We start from the raw sequence: 18,465 nt of genomic DNA, 5'->3' as shown, positions 1-18,465 counted from the left end.
CTATCTCCTTTTTTTCCTTTTCCCTGCTGGCTTCTGGCTCTGGGCTTTGTTAATGCTGGGTGCAGTGGTAGGAGTCTGGGGTATTCCTGGGGTGGTGACTGAGGCTCCCTGTTTAAATGAGGAGGAGCAATTAAGCCTGATGCAAGCCACTCAATTAGTATTTTCATTATTAAAATGAATCAAAACATTAATTTGAAATACAATAAATGCAAGAAACACACTCTCTTGTCTCTATAGAGGAACCCTTTTTAGTTCTTTATGGTGCCCTTTATCATAGGTATGAAGCCTGAGAGCTCCCAGTCAAAGAACCATTTTCCCGACAAAGAAAGCTTCAACTAGATAGGGTTGAACACTTTTGAGTGTATGTCACCGAATATTTTTCTAAAGTAGTGGCTGACTCATGCAATTCTACAGCTATCAACAGGGACCCAGGAAATATAGCAAGAAAATATAAACCAATCACCATACTTGGTTATTACTGTTTCCTGTAGATCCTCAGTGGTTTGGCCTATATGCTAAAGTGATGGCCTAGAGTATATTAAAACTGATGTAAATGAGAATGGCAAGGACTACAAGTCTGTACAAGTCTGTACTCACCACCCTGGTCATCACTGACACAAAACCACCATTGCTCTCTGCAGACGCTTCCAGCACAAATATGTCTTTGGTGTCCTCCAGATTGTCTTGACTGCCTAGTGCCAGGCCTGTAGCGCTCAGTCTATTGGGGCACACAAACAAACACACACACACACCCACACATACACACACACATAAGCACATAATACGTCAAACAGGAATGCCCAGAGATATCAGTTGCAGTCTCTGCTATCCTTTCATGGGAGCGCGGTATATTCTCTGCACTCCCCTGAAGCACACAATGCCAGTCATATCTTACAACACGGTAATCCTTTGGTCAGGATGGAAAAGGCACCCCCTCCCCTTCTGGAGTTTACCTCATCTCTGCCTTTCCTTGTCTCTTTCACCTACAGTACCGTGCCCCTTCATTTTAGTTGCCAGTGATGCCTTCAAGAAAAGATCTAGCTGCGCTGCTGTGGAAAATGCATCAACTGTAGAACCAACACATCTACTGTTGCTAGTTAGTTCCATTCCATCTTTAATGCTCCACAGGGGACCAACCAATCACTATTTTACAAGACTTATTTAAACTGTATCGTTCCAGGCCGTGTATATGTAGATATGACATGTAGAACACAGAGCACCAGATACTGGTGGTTCCTTGACTGTACGTAAGTTAAGCCTAAAATGAGTGGTGTGACACCGGGAGATAATTGCCTGTAAATCTGGGATTTGGAGCCCACCGCCATCTGCACGACTTTCTCATTCTCCTCACTGTAGGAAGACCAGGTGCTGTACACCAAAGCTGTTGACTTGGGAACTATTTAGCCCAAACAGACACATACACACACACACACACACACACACACACATGAAAAGAAATGAGGAATGATAAAAACAATCCTACAAAATATTATAATTTGCCTGTGAATATTTCCATAGTTGTGTTTCCAGGCTCGTGTTTTGAGGTGCTTGTTTGGCTATATGGCTTGTTTGCTATATGGCTCTGTGATCAAATCACCCTCACCATGGGTGGTACAGTAATCCTTACTTTATATTATTTTCCATAAACTCTGGCTTCTCAATAATGTATAAAAGAAATCTCTGCAAACCAAAAGTAATTTATAGCTAATCTTCTCATGATTCTAAAAAAGAAGAAGCAAGGAAACTTCACTCATTGAAATCAGATAGTCTTGTACATACCTTTCAGTGCATGTTTGATTTCCTGTTTCTGACAGGCCACTAGGTTGTTCAGCCTGCCTTGGCTGATTGAGCCACGGGATAGGTCCTGTAGCAGGTCCATATCTACAACCAAGTCATAATTTCTGTCAGACCCCACACCCCCACTTCAACACACATAACTGGTCACTAACCTCAAAATTCAATTTCAGGCTAAATCAGGCCCTTAGCATTTTCCTGGGAAAACCTTCAAATGCATCTCATCTGCCATTACTTATTGTACCATGTTCTCTGTGCAATTGTTGAGCCACAGTTTGGTCAGGCACTTGTAGTAGAGTAGAGTGACAGTGTCTCAGGGAGTGTGGGTTCCAGAGAAGGGTCGTACCTCTCTTCTCTGTGGCGATAAATTCCACAGGGTTGCTAACAGCTGACAGGGAGCACTGGGGCATCATCAGGATGACACTGACCCGCACCAGCTCATCTTCCATTGGGTCCAGATCCAGAAAATTTCTTGGGATTACTTCTACATCTGCGGAGAGGTCATGCATCGCCAGGACTTGAAAGAGCCAATGGTCAGAAGAGCAAGTGCACAGACCTCCACCTCCTTTCTTATGGAAAGGCATGTACAATTCTTAATACTGACTTTCTCTGTACAATTGATCTTCTAATCAGATTTGCATGGTCAAAAAGGCCCTTATTTTCAGTCATTCATGAAGGTATCAGAGATGATCCTGGAGTTTATGTGAGTCACTGCAGGGTCCCTGCTAATCATACCGATGTATTGCTCCGGTCTTAAGCTAGTATCAGCAAAGACACTATAGATTTCACCAGATAAATCTTAAACCAGGCTTTGCATGAGTGCAGGTGACACTAATAAAAAGGTAGCGTTTCAACTGCAGTTCCTTAAACGCATGCAGCAGCAGTCACAGACAGAATGAGTCCAGAGAAAGGACGCCTTACTTGTACACGCCATCTTTAAGAGGACGTTCCTCAGCTCCTTTCTCCTGGCCTCTCTGCTCTCGCAGACGAGGACGTTTGCGGAGCACGTGGAAGCCACGGCGGCCATGTGGGCGACCGTGAGAGCCGAGAAGCAGCCGGTCATGAGCACGCACGTATCCTGACTCAACACGGTGCGCGCGGCATTCACCGGCAGGCTGCAGGGCTTGTCCTGGACAGAAGACGGTAACAGTGAATAAGCATTTGCCATACAGTATGTTTTACAGTTTATTGTCCAGTGACTTAGGATCGCTGAAACCATCGACGTGTATTAGACATAACTGGTCGCAGCAACCTTTGGTTTATACTCTGGGCGACTGGAGACAACAACCACACGTCGGGCGACAATAGGACGTTCAGGAACATTCTGCGATTTCAGTCCAGCGCCGCTCTGTCGTTGGACTATAAACTGACCTTTACTCTCAGTTATTTGCTAAATTATACTGTTATAGCAACTAATGACTCCTATTGTCATTAGCAAATTGCTAGCATCATATTGCTATGTTATTATAACAAAGGCCAGCTATATTAGTATGTTAATAAACAATATCACAAATTGCATTTGTTGAGTCATAGGAGAAGTCAGCCTCCCACTTTGACACCCTAAACAGAACCTATGAACACACGCTAGCGCCACCTACCTCAATAATGAGCTTGTAGTCTTTTGCAAGTTCTGTCTTGCTTAACTGTTCTTTGTAGTGTGGAGCAAAAACAAGCAAATCTTCGCAGTGTGCGTCAAGACAGAAAGCAGGTCCCTGCAACTGCCGTACTGAACTTGCCTCTGAAAATCCCTCACTAGTCAGTGAACCCTTCACATCTTCAAGACTGCAGAGATTAACAACAAAAAAATCACAGTCTGCCTACTAATATTTAAAAATATTTTGGAATTTCATAGATATTAAATTTATTAATAACTTTTAATGAAGAGAGAACAATAAAATAAATACAGCAGCACAGTGCTGAGCAATAAATAACACACACAGTAATATAAAATAGTAAGTACATAAGAACTGTTTCAAGCTGATAAAGATTTCATTTGTATGAGACTTCAGAAACACAGAAAGCACAGAAATGTCCATCAGTTAGGTGGATTGGGTGTAAATACACAGTACCTTCTGCAGCCTGGAGTACTGTAAACTTCTGTTATAGTTTCTCATTTGTCAATTTTACATTTTACAAATCCAGTCATTTTAAAGCACTGGAAAAGATCATTTTCTTTTTCTCACTTTGATTCAGAGCAATCAGTCAACAGTATCTCAGTATCTGCCTTCATTGCGCACAAAGGCACACTTGTGTTAATGGAGCACTGTGCCTTTATGGTCCAGGAAGCATGATTATTCTCTCACACAGGACCATTTTGTAAAAATGGCAAAGTGCCGTATTCAAAGAAATCATTCTGCCAGGTTATGGAATCATTTTTCATTAACGATATCAGTATGTGGCTGAGGCAGAGAACTTGACAAAGCTGAGAATTTATCACAGCCCAACAAGACATGACGGAATGGACAGAGAAGAGAACTGACCTGGTTTTCTGGGTGTTGACCCAGGCGTATAACAGCAGAGACTTGGCCCTCTTCTGCCTCTGCTTTACAATTTCAGGCAGAACATATTCGATGTTCAGCAGGTTAAATTTGATCCGTATGCGAGCCAGGGAAGCTGCCAGCTTTGTCTTAAATCTGCAGTGTCAATGATAGAGGTATTAGAGGTCGATGCTAACCAAACAGACCCTGGCTGATATGCAATTTCTTGCTGTATTATAGATAAGCTCACACCTGTAGTTGGCATGTAAGACAAGCGAGGTTAACTGCACAGCTACTGAATGCAGTCACAACGAGTAAGACTTCACATTGCACTCAAATATTTTTGCCAGTGTGTGTGTTTTCTTTTTTCTCCTTTAAATCTTGAGATTACCACAAAGGCTTTGGTTCTATTCATATTTGTTTGAGGACCACAGCTACATAAATTAAATAATGTCAGACCATCATTTAGTTTGCAAAGGTGTAACTATCTGTAACAAAGATGCTGCCATGCATAATTGAAATTACAAGATTTTGAAATGTGTACCACATGACGCCCAAAACAAGGCAGGCTAAACTGCATACATTTTACATTAAGATTTTGTCACATATTGACATCCATTGATGTTTGCTTGAGGGAAATCCAAAAGAAGAGAATGAGGAAGCAAGGTGGATAATAGAAAAACAGCACACTCGAGGTACTTGTGTGCAGGAGTTCTCCTTTGGTGCCTGGAATATGCTCTTCCACTGACCTGAAGAGACAGTCCTCCACGGTGAAGACATCCGGCAGCTTCTCACGCTGAAGCCGCCTTCGCTTCACAAACTTTCGATCCTGGAAGTCAAACAGCATCACTACCACCAGGCTCATCAGGTCTTCTGGCTATTGGAAAGAGATTAATTTAACTTAGGGGACAGAAGATGAACTTTACATGTTATTAAAACAATCCAGGGGAAGTGTCTCCATTTCATCTGTAAATCCCAACCCAGAACTGAAGCCAGACACTTATATTAACTGATGCTTCGGTCTACTACAGTCCCTGTGCATACTCGAACTAAAGTGCGTAACTCATCAATATTTTGTTAATCAGAGGGTCAGTATGCTGCATATAACTATGTATGCAAATATTCCTTCACTTAAATGGAGAAGATGAACTTCTTAATTTGTGGACAGTAAGTGTTCCTTTACTTTTCTAGAGAGATGATCATAAAATAATCACCCTTTGCCTGACGTGCAATTGCATTCCCCCAAAAAAATTAGATATTGGGTTCCATTCTCACCACAGAATAAGAGATGACCATGCAGCAGGCAATTATAGATTCAAGAAGGTCTTGGTCTGTGAAGGACACAGCAAAATGAGTTTAAAGTGGCAGAATGCATTAATGAATAAATAGACAAATCATTTACTCTTATCATCAGGTAAAATCAGTCAAATACTTTAACTAATTTATATGGCATACGATGATAAACTAATAAGCGACATGATTATAGGTTAAATAGTTTAGACCCATTACACTGAAAATAACCTTTGTCCAAAAAAACCAAGCTTGTCCACTGCAGTCAGGAAGCTGTCTGGTTCCATGAATAACCTATAAATTGCCATTATTTAATATATGTTAACTATACATTCAGACCTGGTACATTGGTAGTCATCTAAATATCTTACGAAAATTGACTGGTTTTTGTCAAATAAAATCCCTATCCATATGTGGTATCATATGCCATATGTTCTGCCCTCCAGAGCTGAAGCCTATCCAAGAATACATTGGGCAAAAGGCAATGGATAGGTTACTAATCCATCACAGGGCCCACACACAATTCACTCACACATTCATATGCAACGGACACTTTAGACTCCAGGAACTGTGGAAGAAAACCAGAGGTACCCAGAGGAAATCCACATACATGGAGCGAACATTCAAACTCCATGCAGGAACTCCCTCAGCCAGGATTCAAACTCGTTACTATCTTACTGTGAGACAATACTACCCACTGCAGCACTGTGCCCCATTCTTTCATATGTACAGTAAATCATTTTAATTACAGCTGTCTTGTTTTGTTTTTGGCTCCGAGGACTTATTTTTTCTCCATGGCAATTATGCTTCTGTGAGTTTAACCACCAATATCTCATTATTGGTTCCACAGATAACAGATTACTGTATACAGTCTGTGTATTGATTTGGAGGGTTGTAATTGATCTAGGGTTGTGTCAAGTTCTATGCATCTATCCTAGTAATTTCTGCATCACATTAATATATACTAACGGCCAACTTTGCAAAATAAGCCCACTTTATAAGCTACAGTAAGTGAATGAGACCCTTCCTCTGCCTCATGGGTGGTAATGCCACACTCTGTAGCAGATGCTCATTTGCTCACACAGGATTAATGAGCTCTACATAGACACTAGAGCATCACAGTGTATTCTCCGGATGCTTCTTCCGGACCATCAAATACCTGTTGAAATCTCACCATAATTGATGCTTTAAAAAAATTAATTTCACAAATGGCTTATCTGGTAATAAAATAGTTTTTATGGTAATCCTCACGCCTGTAATATAAAACCCAATCAAGCCCCTTGCAAAGTGATTTGTAACTATTTATACAGTACTCAACAGAGCCATTTTCTGAGCCACTTTTAAATAAACAAGGAATGCAACTTGGAACTTGGAGCGATGCCAAGCCCGTAGAGGGACAAGTTAGAGTGAAACTAACTAACCTAGCTGGTTTTGCATGCTGCACAAGCAATGTGCACCATTAATCTAAATATATTCTAGAAAATGCAATCATTTTTAGTATATATAACAGTACCGCATACATTTGAGGCTGTTGAATGCCAGCTCATAGGCTAAGAGACATGACTCCTCATCTCTTTCCTCAGGCATCCAAATGTTTCCTTTCTTTCCATAGTCAACCAGCTTCTGGTCTTCAGGTTTTTCCACGTGACTGTTTTGGAAGATTGCGGCTGCTTGGATGTAAACATGATCTGCGAATCCCACGTCATTTATCTGGGGCCCGACGGGATCTTTGGGGCGCTGTATCATCAGCTTCTTGGTCTGACAGGTCTGAGTCCCTTCTGATGATGCAGGGAGAAATGGAAACCATCTTTCATTATTGAGCCCTTTTCAATGGTGAGGCTAGGCTACTTCTGAGAATGCCTTGCTCAGCACAATTCCCAAAATAGAAAATGTATGTTCAAAATGCATGTAAGCTGAATTTTTCCACCCAAGAACCGTAATACATGATGGAAGTAATGCACTAGTATAACATAGGGTAATACATTAGTACAGTTCCCTATACTGTACCTGACATCGTTGCAATAAGAGCTTAATAAAATAAGTCTTCGGAGAAGTCCGGAGATTTTGTACTAATTTCGTAAATGGCTAAATGCAAACGTTCCACTGATAACGGACCTTTATCTGGTTCCATGTAGTAAAGGTACTAGTGGTGTTAAGTCACAGGTAAAAGTAGCCCACACGTTCGATAATATTCATAATATTCCAACAGCAGCTCGGCCAATCAGGAATGATGTACGCGTAACAGCCAGTTCGAGTTGCTTCGATCTTTCGATTTGTTTGGGTCAGATCAAATCATGTGTTTTCATGTTCGCTATTGTGTTTGTTCCATTCTAGTCAATTTATTGATACGCCTACCTTATTGTTACCAGATACAAAACGATAGTAACAGGAATTAGATAATGATTTGCCACCGAATGTAGCTACTGTGGACACTTCCACAGCTACTATATTCTTACAGTTATAACACGATTCTACTGAAGAATCATGTTGAAATATCTATTTCGGATGAAACCACTGCACAATATTGGCGGTGTTCACCTGTGAGGAGCAATAATTGCTTTATAGAGATTTCAGCAGGTTTCTTTCCTGGCAGGAAAACTAAAAAAGCCCGTGTTTATTCATGTATTAAATTGTTTCATATCGAGATGGCGAGACATGTAGCCTAGTAGAGTATATAGTACTGTATGTGCTGGTTATGTGTTCTGTATCTCAATAGCACATGTGAAAGAACTTTGGTGTACTAGCATATACTGTAAATAGAATACGCTCCACTCAACGTTGCGACTTCACGGCATGTCGCTGTTCTAAATGCGTCTGTATCCAGCATGTTGACATAGGAAGCCGTGCCATTCCATGAACACAGGTTGGGTATCCATAATATCCGACCAAAAAAAACCCCATTTTTTTCAATAGTTTGGTAATATACACAGGTTCAACATGTGGAGGGAAATTGCCATTTTACGAGCTGCTTTGTAGTTCCTTTAAGCGTATTTTTACATTACATTACGTGGCAGACGCTCTTATCCAGAGCGACGTACAACAAAGTGCAAATCAAACACAAGAACAAGTGCAAAAGTGGACCTGAGAGGACAGTACAGTTCCGAGTCCTAGTGTAAACATACAGAAATTCAGAACCCTTGAAGAGTACAATCAACTTTCAAACTAGCATACCACAGTTGGCAGCTAGAATACAACAATACAACAGCCAATAAAAACAACAATACATATACAAGTAACGATATCTATACATAAGTGCCATTACGGTCTAAGGCTAATCACGGTGATTGTGAGTTGGGGAGGGAAAGGTGTAGCCTGAAGAGATCAGTCTTCAGTCTGCGCTTCATGCTTTAGACCACAAACCTCAGAAGGCCATGGAACCGAGCATTGTAAAGCAGCAGGTCAACTTGTCAAAGTAACTAAAATCGGTAGGATTTTGGGTAGTATCTAAAATCCTTCTTGACACACAAATCTGGGTCCGACGAAAACAAATGGGCAGCCAATTTTACATCAGCAAGAAGCTATACTTCCCTGTGCATTCTCGTGTAAAACTGCAGTTTTACAGTTTTGACCTGCGTGAAAAAGCATGAGGTATTGCTAGGCCAGTAGGGGGCACAGTGGGTTCAGGAACATCTTTCCTGATCGGTTCTACTCTATTGTAAATTGCTCATAATAATGTTCAATTTATGACTGAATTGGAAGCGAATCTATTCTTACTATGCTTACTGTTCTTAATCTATTCTAAACCTGGGAAATAGATTAAGAAAATAGTGGATTTGCTCAAACCAAAGGGCTATGGACAACTTTGAGAGGAGTGGGAATCTTCCACTGATAGAATATTGTTTTTGTAAAGAGCAAATCTGAAAGGGCCCTGTTCAAACGCAGTGTACTGGCTGCTAGGAATTTGCTGTTGAAGAAGGGTGCTAGCACCATCTACTGTCATGCGATTAGAGATCACAATGTAACTTCACAACCATGGATTCATAAAACTCCTCTCCAAAAGTGAACTTTCTGTGGACAGAACATATTATTTGTAGGGTGTTGTTAGAAGGTAAATGTACATTGTAGCGAAAACAAATGTACTTGCCTGAAAAAATAATGGTCAGATTATGAAAAACCTGAATGTAATACTAATGTCTCCAGTGCAGTGTGGAACTATGATTATGGGTTGATAAATGGGTATATCAACCCATAATAATAGTTGATATACCCAATATAAATCGCTAAAAACCTGAAATGAACTAAATTATAATCTGTTTTAGTAAACTAGTATTTAACTAAAATAAACTATTGAAACTTTAAATAAACCATTGTATTGTTGCATTCCTTTAATTGTGATTTTGTGTTGCTTCTATACAAGGTTTCTGATGGCTGATAATATATTTTCTAATTTGAGACAACAATTTCTCACTTTATTCAGGTCCTTTGTGCAAAACAAGACACCAGCACAGATGCATAAACATGAGTAATTTCACCGAGAAATATGAATTGATGAAAATGCTCAAAACAGCTCATTAAATTAATTCCTTTCTCATCCCAATGATGGCTGAACTCCTCCTTGGCAAATCAGAAAGTGCATTGAGTAATTTATCACACAAAATATTTACAACAGACTTCCAGCAGCTTCCAAGGCATTCTGCTCATAGAGTATATCAGGCTTGTACAGAGGAGAGGCTGTGGGCTCCAAACAAAGCCATTTTCGACAATTATGTGGTGAAATTATTCTATGTTTTAATTTAAAACAATGCAAGTTGGATTTATTGCCATTTGCTCTGCCATTAGTGAGCTAGCAATAAATAAGCATCTGAAAATTATTCTTTGGAATGTTGGATAATGATTATATTACCACTTTTTAAATGGGCCCATTTAAAATCAATAAGTGTAACATTAAAACTACCAATAACCATTTGTATTCTAACTTTTCATATTGAACAACAGTGATAAAGCTAAGTAAGTGTCTTAGTTTGTCTTCACAACAAGGAGAGCTTGTCTTCACAACAGCGATAGCTTAAGTTAATGAACGTCTCTGGGACAACTGATGGATGAATAGCACACATCACAGGGAATTAATAGTCAATGAATGGTTTTCTTTTCATTTTGATGTGCAGGATACATTTAATACTGCAAGTAGTATTTGCTGCCAATTCATCTTTGATCACAGTGCTCATCATCATTGAACAAGAAGGTTCACAGCAATTATCAAAATGAACACTTTCACTGTTGTGCTTCTGTCCAGTAAGTTTTTTATGTAGATTTTTTGGTAGCATCAAATCACTGTAACTAATTTACAAAATGACTACAAAAAAGACATTATACTTTTGCACCAGAATACTGATTTGCTTTGGCATGGTTCTTGTTATTTAACTAATGCATAATAATTTAGCAAAATGTATGAACATTTAGCTAAAGTGATGAAACATTTAGCTGAATATATAGCTAAATTGATTAAACAGCTACATTTTTAACTGAATGTATACAACATTTAGCTAAATGCATGAACTATGTACTAAATGCATGAAACATTAAGTTAAATGTACATAACTTTTGATAACATGTTATATAGCTGACGCTTTTATCAAAGGCGACTTACAGTTGATTGGACGAAGCAGGGGACATTTAGCTAAATCAATTGAATATTTAGCTAAATATGTATCTAAATTTATAAAACATTACAAAACTTTACATTACAAGCAGTACAAAACATTTAGCTATATGTATGAAACATTTTTCGAAATATTTAATTATATCTATAAAATATTTAACTAAATGTATTAAAAATATTTCTAAATATTTAACTAAATGTAATGTATTTAGCAAGATGTAGTAATAATTTACTACATCTATAAAATATAACTAAATATTTTAATAAATCTATAACACATTTAGGAGGCACAGATGGTGCAGTGGGTAGCACTGCTGCCTCACAGCAAGGAGGTCCTGGGTTCGAATCCCTGTCGGCCGGGGCCTCTCTGTGCGGAGTTTGCATGTTCTCCCCGTGTCTGCATTGGTTTCCTCCGGGTACTCCGGTTTCCTCCCACAGTCCAAAGACATGCAGGTTAGGCTGATTGGAGAGTCTAAATTGCCCATAGGTATGAGTGTGTGAGTGTGTGAGTGAATGGTGTGTGTGCCCTGCGATGGACTGGCGACCTGTCCAGGGTGTATTCCTGCCTTTAGCCCAATGTATGCTGGGATAGGCTCCAGCCCCTCTGTGACCCTGTTCAGGATAAGCGGGTTAAGATAATGGATGGATGGATGGATATAACACATTTAGCTAAGCATTTTGCTATATGTATGTAAAACATTTATTAAATGCATTAAAGATTTAGCTAAATGCATGAAACGTGGACTGCAAAAGTAAAAGTTTCGCATTTCTGTCTTTCGCTCGTGTTCCATAGAATCATCTACGTTCCATAGACCAATTCACCTTCAGATGTTTCTTTCCTGCTGACAGCTGAAGAAATTGTCCTGAGGTTCAATGAATCCTACAGGAGATGTATGATGCAATGGAAGGAAGCAATCCCTCCTGATGCAGTCAGAAATTGTAGTGGAGTTATATCCCAACAGTCCTCAGAAACAACCCCCTCCCCAACGCCGAGGCCCAGCAACTGTTGCTGTTTCCATGGTAACTCAGCCTGCAATAGCCAGACTTTGCGCCAGCTCACTCCTGGGCCCCGCCCATACTCATGGGTATGCTCAAGAGACCTTCCCCTCACAATGGGACCCCGTCCCTTTTACAGATAGTGTGTGAGAGTCCCTTCATTCCCTTCCTCCAATAGTGAATTGGAAAAATAATTTAGTGCAAGTGTCAGACTCTGGTCCTGTGGGGCCACAGTGTCTGGTGGTATTTTGTCTGCTTCAATGCTTAAGTGTAGTCATTGATTGGTTACAGTGTCCACACATCTTGTTCCCCAGGCCTAAATTACTTGCTGACTGAAAGGAACCCTGCTGCCCTCAAGGACTACAGTTCGAGACCCACGATTAGGGGGAAGACAGCTGAAAGCACTTAAGATAACAGTAGCAGAACATTGTGTTTAGAAACTGCCATTGACACCACAGCTTGACCAGTGCAAGGAGGGAAAAGTTGGTACCGCACAGAAATTGGCACAATTTTGGCTGCGACCGCACAAGATACACTTTTGACACTTTAAAGCTTGAAAGTGCCTTGAGTACATGTCTTGATTTCCTACTCTGAAAAAGGTGCTGAAGGTGTCTTTTTTGCTGTTGCTAGGCAACCACATTCCACTCCTGTAGTGTCAATCACTTGGTTGACATTGTTATGGCATTAGCTACTGTAACTAATTGCACCCGAAAATATCCTAGCATCTACATTGATCGTGGCATTAATCTGTTACCATGCCTTGGGCCTTTTATTTTGGTTACAGGAGTCAGTTATTGAAATCACATAACTGCCCTGCTCTGAAATCCAGCTATGACTAGCTTGAAATTACCAGCTACCAGCTGTTTCAAGAAATGGCTTGAGCTGATTAAACCATATTGAGTGTGGAGCTGGTCAACCACCTACCAGCTGTTTTAAAGCCTAGCTTGAGCTGCTTCTTTCAGCAGGGTGGCCAATTTCTTCTCCATGTTCTTTGTTTAGAACAGAACCTAATGGCAGAATCAAGGCCTGTCTCTACTTTCATGTGATTGGACAGTAGAGACAACAATGACAGTGACACTGCACTTTTTTTAGTAGGATCTTTTTTAAACAGTGACGTACCTGGAGTGGATAAACACAAAGCACCTGGTGTGCAATAGCAGTAGAGATAACACTTCAAACTCATTGAAGATAATTAAAAAAACTCTTTTGATCACAGACTCACCAGATACTCAACCCCTCTCTTTCTTCTAGTCCTCCCCACTTCTTAGCTACTGCAATATCAGGTTGGTAATAAGAGTTTGTGAGGTAAAAAGGAAAACACAAATAATTCACAAGGCCTGGCGAGGCCCAAAGCAATTGCCTACCTATGCTTTATGGTAAAACTGCTTGTGTTGAATGGAAACCCTCAGACTGTGACCATCCAGATAAACCTGTGAATTTAACCAGAAACCCTTATCTCCTGCCAACCAGCAGGTTGAATCCAAGTAGAGTGGTAAGATGATGGTGGCTTTTTGGGGTCTGGTTAGGCTCAGGAGAACATAACTGTGGAGTGCAGGAATGGGGGCTTAGGGTGTGTATTTGCTGGCTTCAAGTGAAGTGATGACAAAGGATCTTACAATGCCAAGTGTATCGATTTATTATTTGTTTATTTGTTGTGGTGCTGTGGTGATCTTGTGGAATAAATTCTAGAGATGATTTTTGGGTAAAATTCGAGACAACTAAACAAAATATAAAATTATCTGGTGGTCTGGTACAGTATGTGCATATGTGTATGTGTGTGTGTCTGTGTGTGTGTGTGTATGTGTGGTGCATGTGCACATATTTCTGTGAATTGGTTGAGCCTTGATCGCTAATTATTTTTGGAATAAAACATCCAGCAGTGAAGGCCAGCCCATAACTTCACATGCCTTGTCTTTAAATTATACCCTGCCATTGCCAATAGACTTAAATCTACAGTTGAAGACAAAAATCTTCACTAAGAATAAGCTTGTAGTTGTATCACCTGAAATTCACTGATAATAGAATTTTCCTCCCCTGAGGTTGGCAACATTTCTTGTCACTATGGTGTGATAAACAAGCTCAGATATTTAAAAAATATATATAGAATAGAGATCAATTTATTTCAAGCATCCTCCAACTCCAGAAATCACATGCCTGTCTCTAAATGATATGACCGTTACCAAATTTGCCATTATTTCATGTATTTCGCAAGCCCTTCCCTGTCACCCAAACTGTGCGACAAATGCAGGAAGGCAGGATAATGGAGGATTTTATATTTGAGTATCTATACTCCCTGGGGTCTCTGGACTACCAGTCCACAGAAAGTGTACCACGAAAACATTGATTCCAGTCGGTTGATTTTGATGTGCACAGATCTCCACTTGGGTTAGGCCACCCGAGTGGCGTAAACAGGAAAGTGGGTTCAGTATTCCCCTTTTCCCAAAACAGATGTTTTGACTTCTTGAAGCCAATGGTCCAAATCTTCTTCTGCAGACCAACTCTGTCTCAGTGATCAGGTCACCTATAGTTGGTGCTGTGACATGTATCTACATGTCATTGAAGGTGTATGTTAACTCTTGGGTTTGGTTTAGTAAAAGAGGCTTCTTGAAAGATGTATGTATTTCATAACCAGTGGCTAAACTTGTGCAAATTAGTTTTTTGTTTTGCATTTCTATTTACTGTTCATTTTCTGCATTGGTTTTATGTCTTTTTGTCTGTATGGTTTCTTTGAATATGATAACATAAAGATGAAACATAATTGAGAATGTCAGTTCAAAACAATGCACATCAATAAATTACTGGATGAAACCCTTGTTTCATTTTAATTTTTCACAGATAAACATGATTTATACCTCAGTGCCTTCATTATAATGGATTTGTATAAATCATATCTTTATCACAAAAATGAATGACACTTTCATTACTAAATGCGATCTAGCAGAGGCAAATGGCAGCCATTAACCATACTGTTTACATTGTTTGGAATCGAGATAAAAACCTTGTATAGAGTGTTTTTGCATAAATTTCACTTCTGTGTTGCTTTAAAATCCTAATAATGTACTAGGTATATTTGACGCTGGCTAACAGTTTCTCAGGTGCTAATAAGTTAATATAAGGGTTAATATAAGAGTCACTCTTATCACCCGGCACAGAGAGTGGACATTTCACAAGGTTTATATTGATGAAAATTGATGACAATTTTGGCGGCAAAACACATGTGATTGGGCAATTGTAACACAACTGTAAGATCGGTAAGAGGGTTGAGCCACATGATGCCACATTGTCTGACATTGAGGAATCTGCCGGGCATAGCGACACTTCTTGCTGCCAACTGCCAGGAGCCAAGTCTGTGGGGCTAAGCTGCACCTATCAGCACACCATCACAGCTCATAACGGTGAGTGGTAACTTCTGATCAAGGGAAGTGAACTGAAAGTGCATGAGATGACAGAAGTTTGTGATGGCTAGATTAATACTGCATCATGAACTCAGCATGGGACAAGTTATAGAACTGTTCCTTTAGCTTTTATTTCAAACTCCTTAATCCCCAGGAGGGATTTACAAGGCTTCTGAGCCTGATTTAAATCCCACATTCATTTAAAATCTGCTACAGAAAATATTGTGAGGTGATATAGGTTCACCACTGTTTGAAAGAAATAAAAATGAAACCACTTGGGGGACCGTGATATTCAAGAGAAATATACATTTCCTGAAATATATGAACGTATATGAAAAGGTAAGATAATATTAATATATACAGTATATATAAAAACCAAGTAGATACATACTCCCACTTGATGTTGAGATCAGAAATTCTTCGTCTTAATTGACAGCTAGTATGGGATTCTGATAGAAACGTAAAAGACGGCAAGGGAATACTTGATGTTGAAAATCAATCTGCCCATAATCTGTTATCTGTATAGTGAGTAATAAGACAGGGTGGAGGAACTCACAGGAGCATAACTGCCATGGAGATAACATAGGAGAGGTGTGTCACCCCAGGGCCAAGAATAAACCACTTTCAGTTCTTCTCTTAAATAGGTGTGAAGTGGGATTCAGATGCTCCATGTTAGTTTTGCCTTTCTCCCACAGGCTCCATATGCAATTTCCTGAGATTAAAAAAAGCACACTCCAAATTCAACCTACCAATATTTCAGCATGAATATGTGTTGAAACACACTGACAAAGAGGCGTTAGAGGAAAAGACTTGTTTGTGCTAAATGAGAGCTTGTCGTTTACTGAGAATATGTGTAAAATGAGCAAAGTTTGCTCAGGAAACTCTTGCTGTAGCCAAGATGTTTTGTGCTCCCTATTTGAGAGGTTAGTGCATGCTGGTACATGTTATGCCTACCACTTAGAGTTATGATGCGTTGTGTGTTCAGAGATACTCTTCTGCATACCACTGTTATCATCTGTGGTTATTTGTGTTGCTGTCAGATTTGACCAGTCTGGCTATTCTCCTCTCATTAGCAAGTCGTTTCTGTCTGCAGAACTGCTGCTCACTCAAGTTTTTTTGCACCACACTCTGCAAACTTATGAGACTAGTGTGCATGAAAATCCCAGGAGATCAGCAGTTTCTGAGAGACTGCCACCAACAATCATTCCACGGTCATTTAAATCACATCCATTCTCATGGTTGATGTGAACATTAACTAAAGCTCCTGACCTGTATCAACATGATTGTATGCACTGCACTGCTGTCACACAATTAGCTGATTAGATAATCGCATGACTAAGTAGATGTAATAAAGTAAAAATGTTCCTAATAAAGTGAGTGTGAGTGTGAGTGTAGTTTCTGGTTGACTTTTCCACATTCATTTAAGACATGCGTTCCTTCATGTTCTGAGGAAGTTTTCTTCACTTTTTTACTGATACATTTTCTGCATTCCCATATTCTGCATCATTCATTAAACCCTTTTGCTCTTTGAGGAGCATACATCATTCATGAACTTTCTCCAGCTGGGTAAGTGTTGGGCGACCTTCTCTGCTTCTTTCCAGGATGTTCTTGTTTCCTTAAGTTCTGCCCCAACAGACGTTCTCCAACTGTTCCTGGGTCTTCCTTGCTTTCTTTTCCCCTGTGGGTTCCAGGTTACAGCCAGTTTGGTCATTTTGGAGGGTGCTTTCTTCATGGTATGCCCAATCCATATTCTGCATGCATACTGAACACTCACAAATGCAATGAAGTTAAAAAAAGGAACTCAGCAGTCCTATTGCCTCAAAACATGAAGCCACATCAATCAGTACCTCTGTAATTTAAGTATGAACAGCACAGGAAGGAAAAGACAGCAGGGGTTTACATGACATTTTCTTATTTGAACTGCTGTATTTTCCTATTATACTCGCCCATTTATCATATCCGTGTCAGACCCCAATTCATCCTATTTTTATGTGTGGAACGCTTCAGTCATGCCAGCTCCACTGGCACTTGTAAGTTCATTACATTCTAAAAAGAGCTCTTTGATATGGATATTGCCATGGCCATTTACATTTACTGCCGAAAATCTCTCCATCCATGTTATGTACACCGTTCCATTCTGCCCTGATGAGGGTTGCAGTCTACGATGATTTAATATCAATTGGCTGCTTTAAGCATGGGAATCACAATGCGCTGTCTCTCTGTGGCAAACAGTTCAATGGTTTTATCTTCTCCCATGATGTGGCATGGTGAATCCCATTATACTGTAGGTATATGATTCTTCCCAGCTGTACCTCTTGCTACTATAATGTAATCATCTCCACAAATCTCCTAAAATGCTAATTTTCCACTTTGGAAAATGAGGTCAATGAGAGGTTTCTTTGGAAATGATGCACTTGCTTCAGTGTTCAGTCTGTTCAGTTCCCCATTTTGTAGTTTTTGATCAATTGTTGCACTATTGTGTTGCCAATGAAAATAATGTATCCTGAAATAAAGTTTACAATGGATCACTGCATCCGCACAGAACTAGCAGCCCAGGGCTTCTGTCCCTTTTTTTTTGTTTCTGACATCCAGGAGAATTTGTCTCCTTAACTCATTCTGGTTGCTTGTGGCAATACATTAATATTTTATAGAGGATATCTAGTGGGATCTTTGTCAATTTGTATTTTCAAAGATCCCAGTAAATGTCAAAAAAGTCCAAAGCCTGACTTCAAAATGGTGCCATTTGTGACATCTGTTTTAACACACCTCTGGTTTCTCCAGAGATGGCAGCAGAGCAGGAAAAGCTGCTAATAACACTGACCCTTCCTTCCTGGCCCCTCCACATGCCTTGAATCTTTTCACATTTTTGAGGCAAAAGGTCTGCATTTTCTTCTCAGTCTTTATAATGGCCCAA

The 18,465-nt window shown here is 39.8% G+C and overlaps 1 protein-coding gene across 1 annotated transcript; it reads right to left on the bottom strand.

The window, feature by feature from the left end:
- Positions 1–7,691, bottom strand: LOC133135161 (putative methyltransferase NSUN7). The gene is made up of 12 exons (XM_061251957.1): positions 7,569–7,691; positions 7,082–7,339; positions 5,547–5,602; positions 5,021–5,148; positions 4,275–4,427; positions 3,522–3,576; positions 2,716–2,923; positions 2,141–2,284; positions 1,780–1,881; positions 1,294–1,396; positions 598–718; positions 1–108 (listed from the first exon to the last, which is right to left on the bottom strand). The coding sequence occupies exons 1-12, from the start codon at positions 7,573–7,575 to the stop codon at positions 1–3; spliced, it is 1,443 nt and encodes a 480-aa protein (XP_061107941.1). The 5' UTR covers positions 7,576–7,691.
- Positions 7,692–18,465: the final 10,774 nt, after the last annotated feature.

Source organism: Conger conger, chromosome 8 (genome assembly GCF_963514075.1).
Source record: "Conger conger chromosome 8, fConCon1.1, whole genome shotgun sequence".
Lineage (NCBI taxonomy): Eukaryota > Metazoa > Chordata > Actinopteri > Anguilliformes > Congridae > Conger > Conger conger.
The sequence above is the reverse complement of the archived record's forward strand: the minus strand, read 5'-3'. Positions and strand labels throughout refer to the sequence as shown.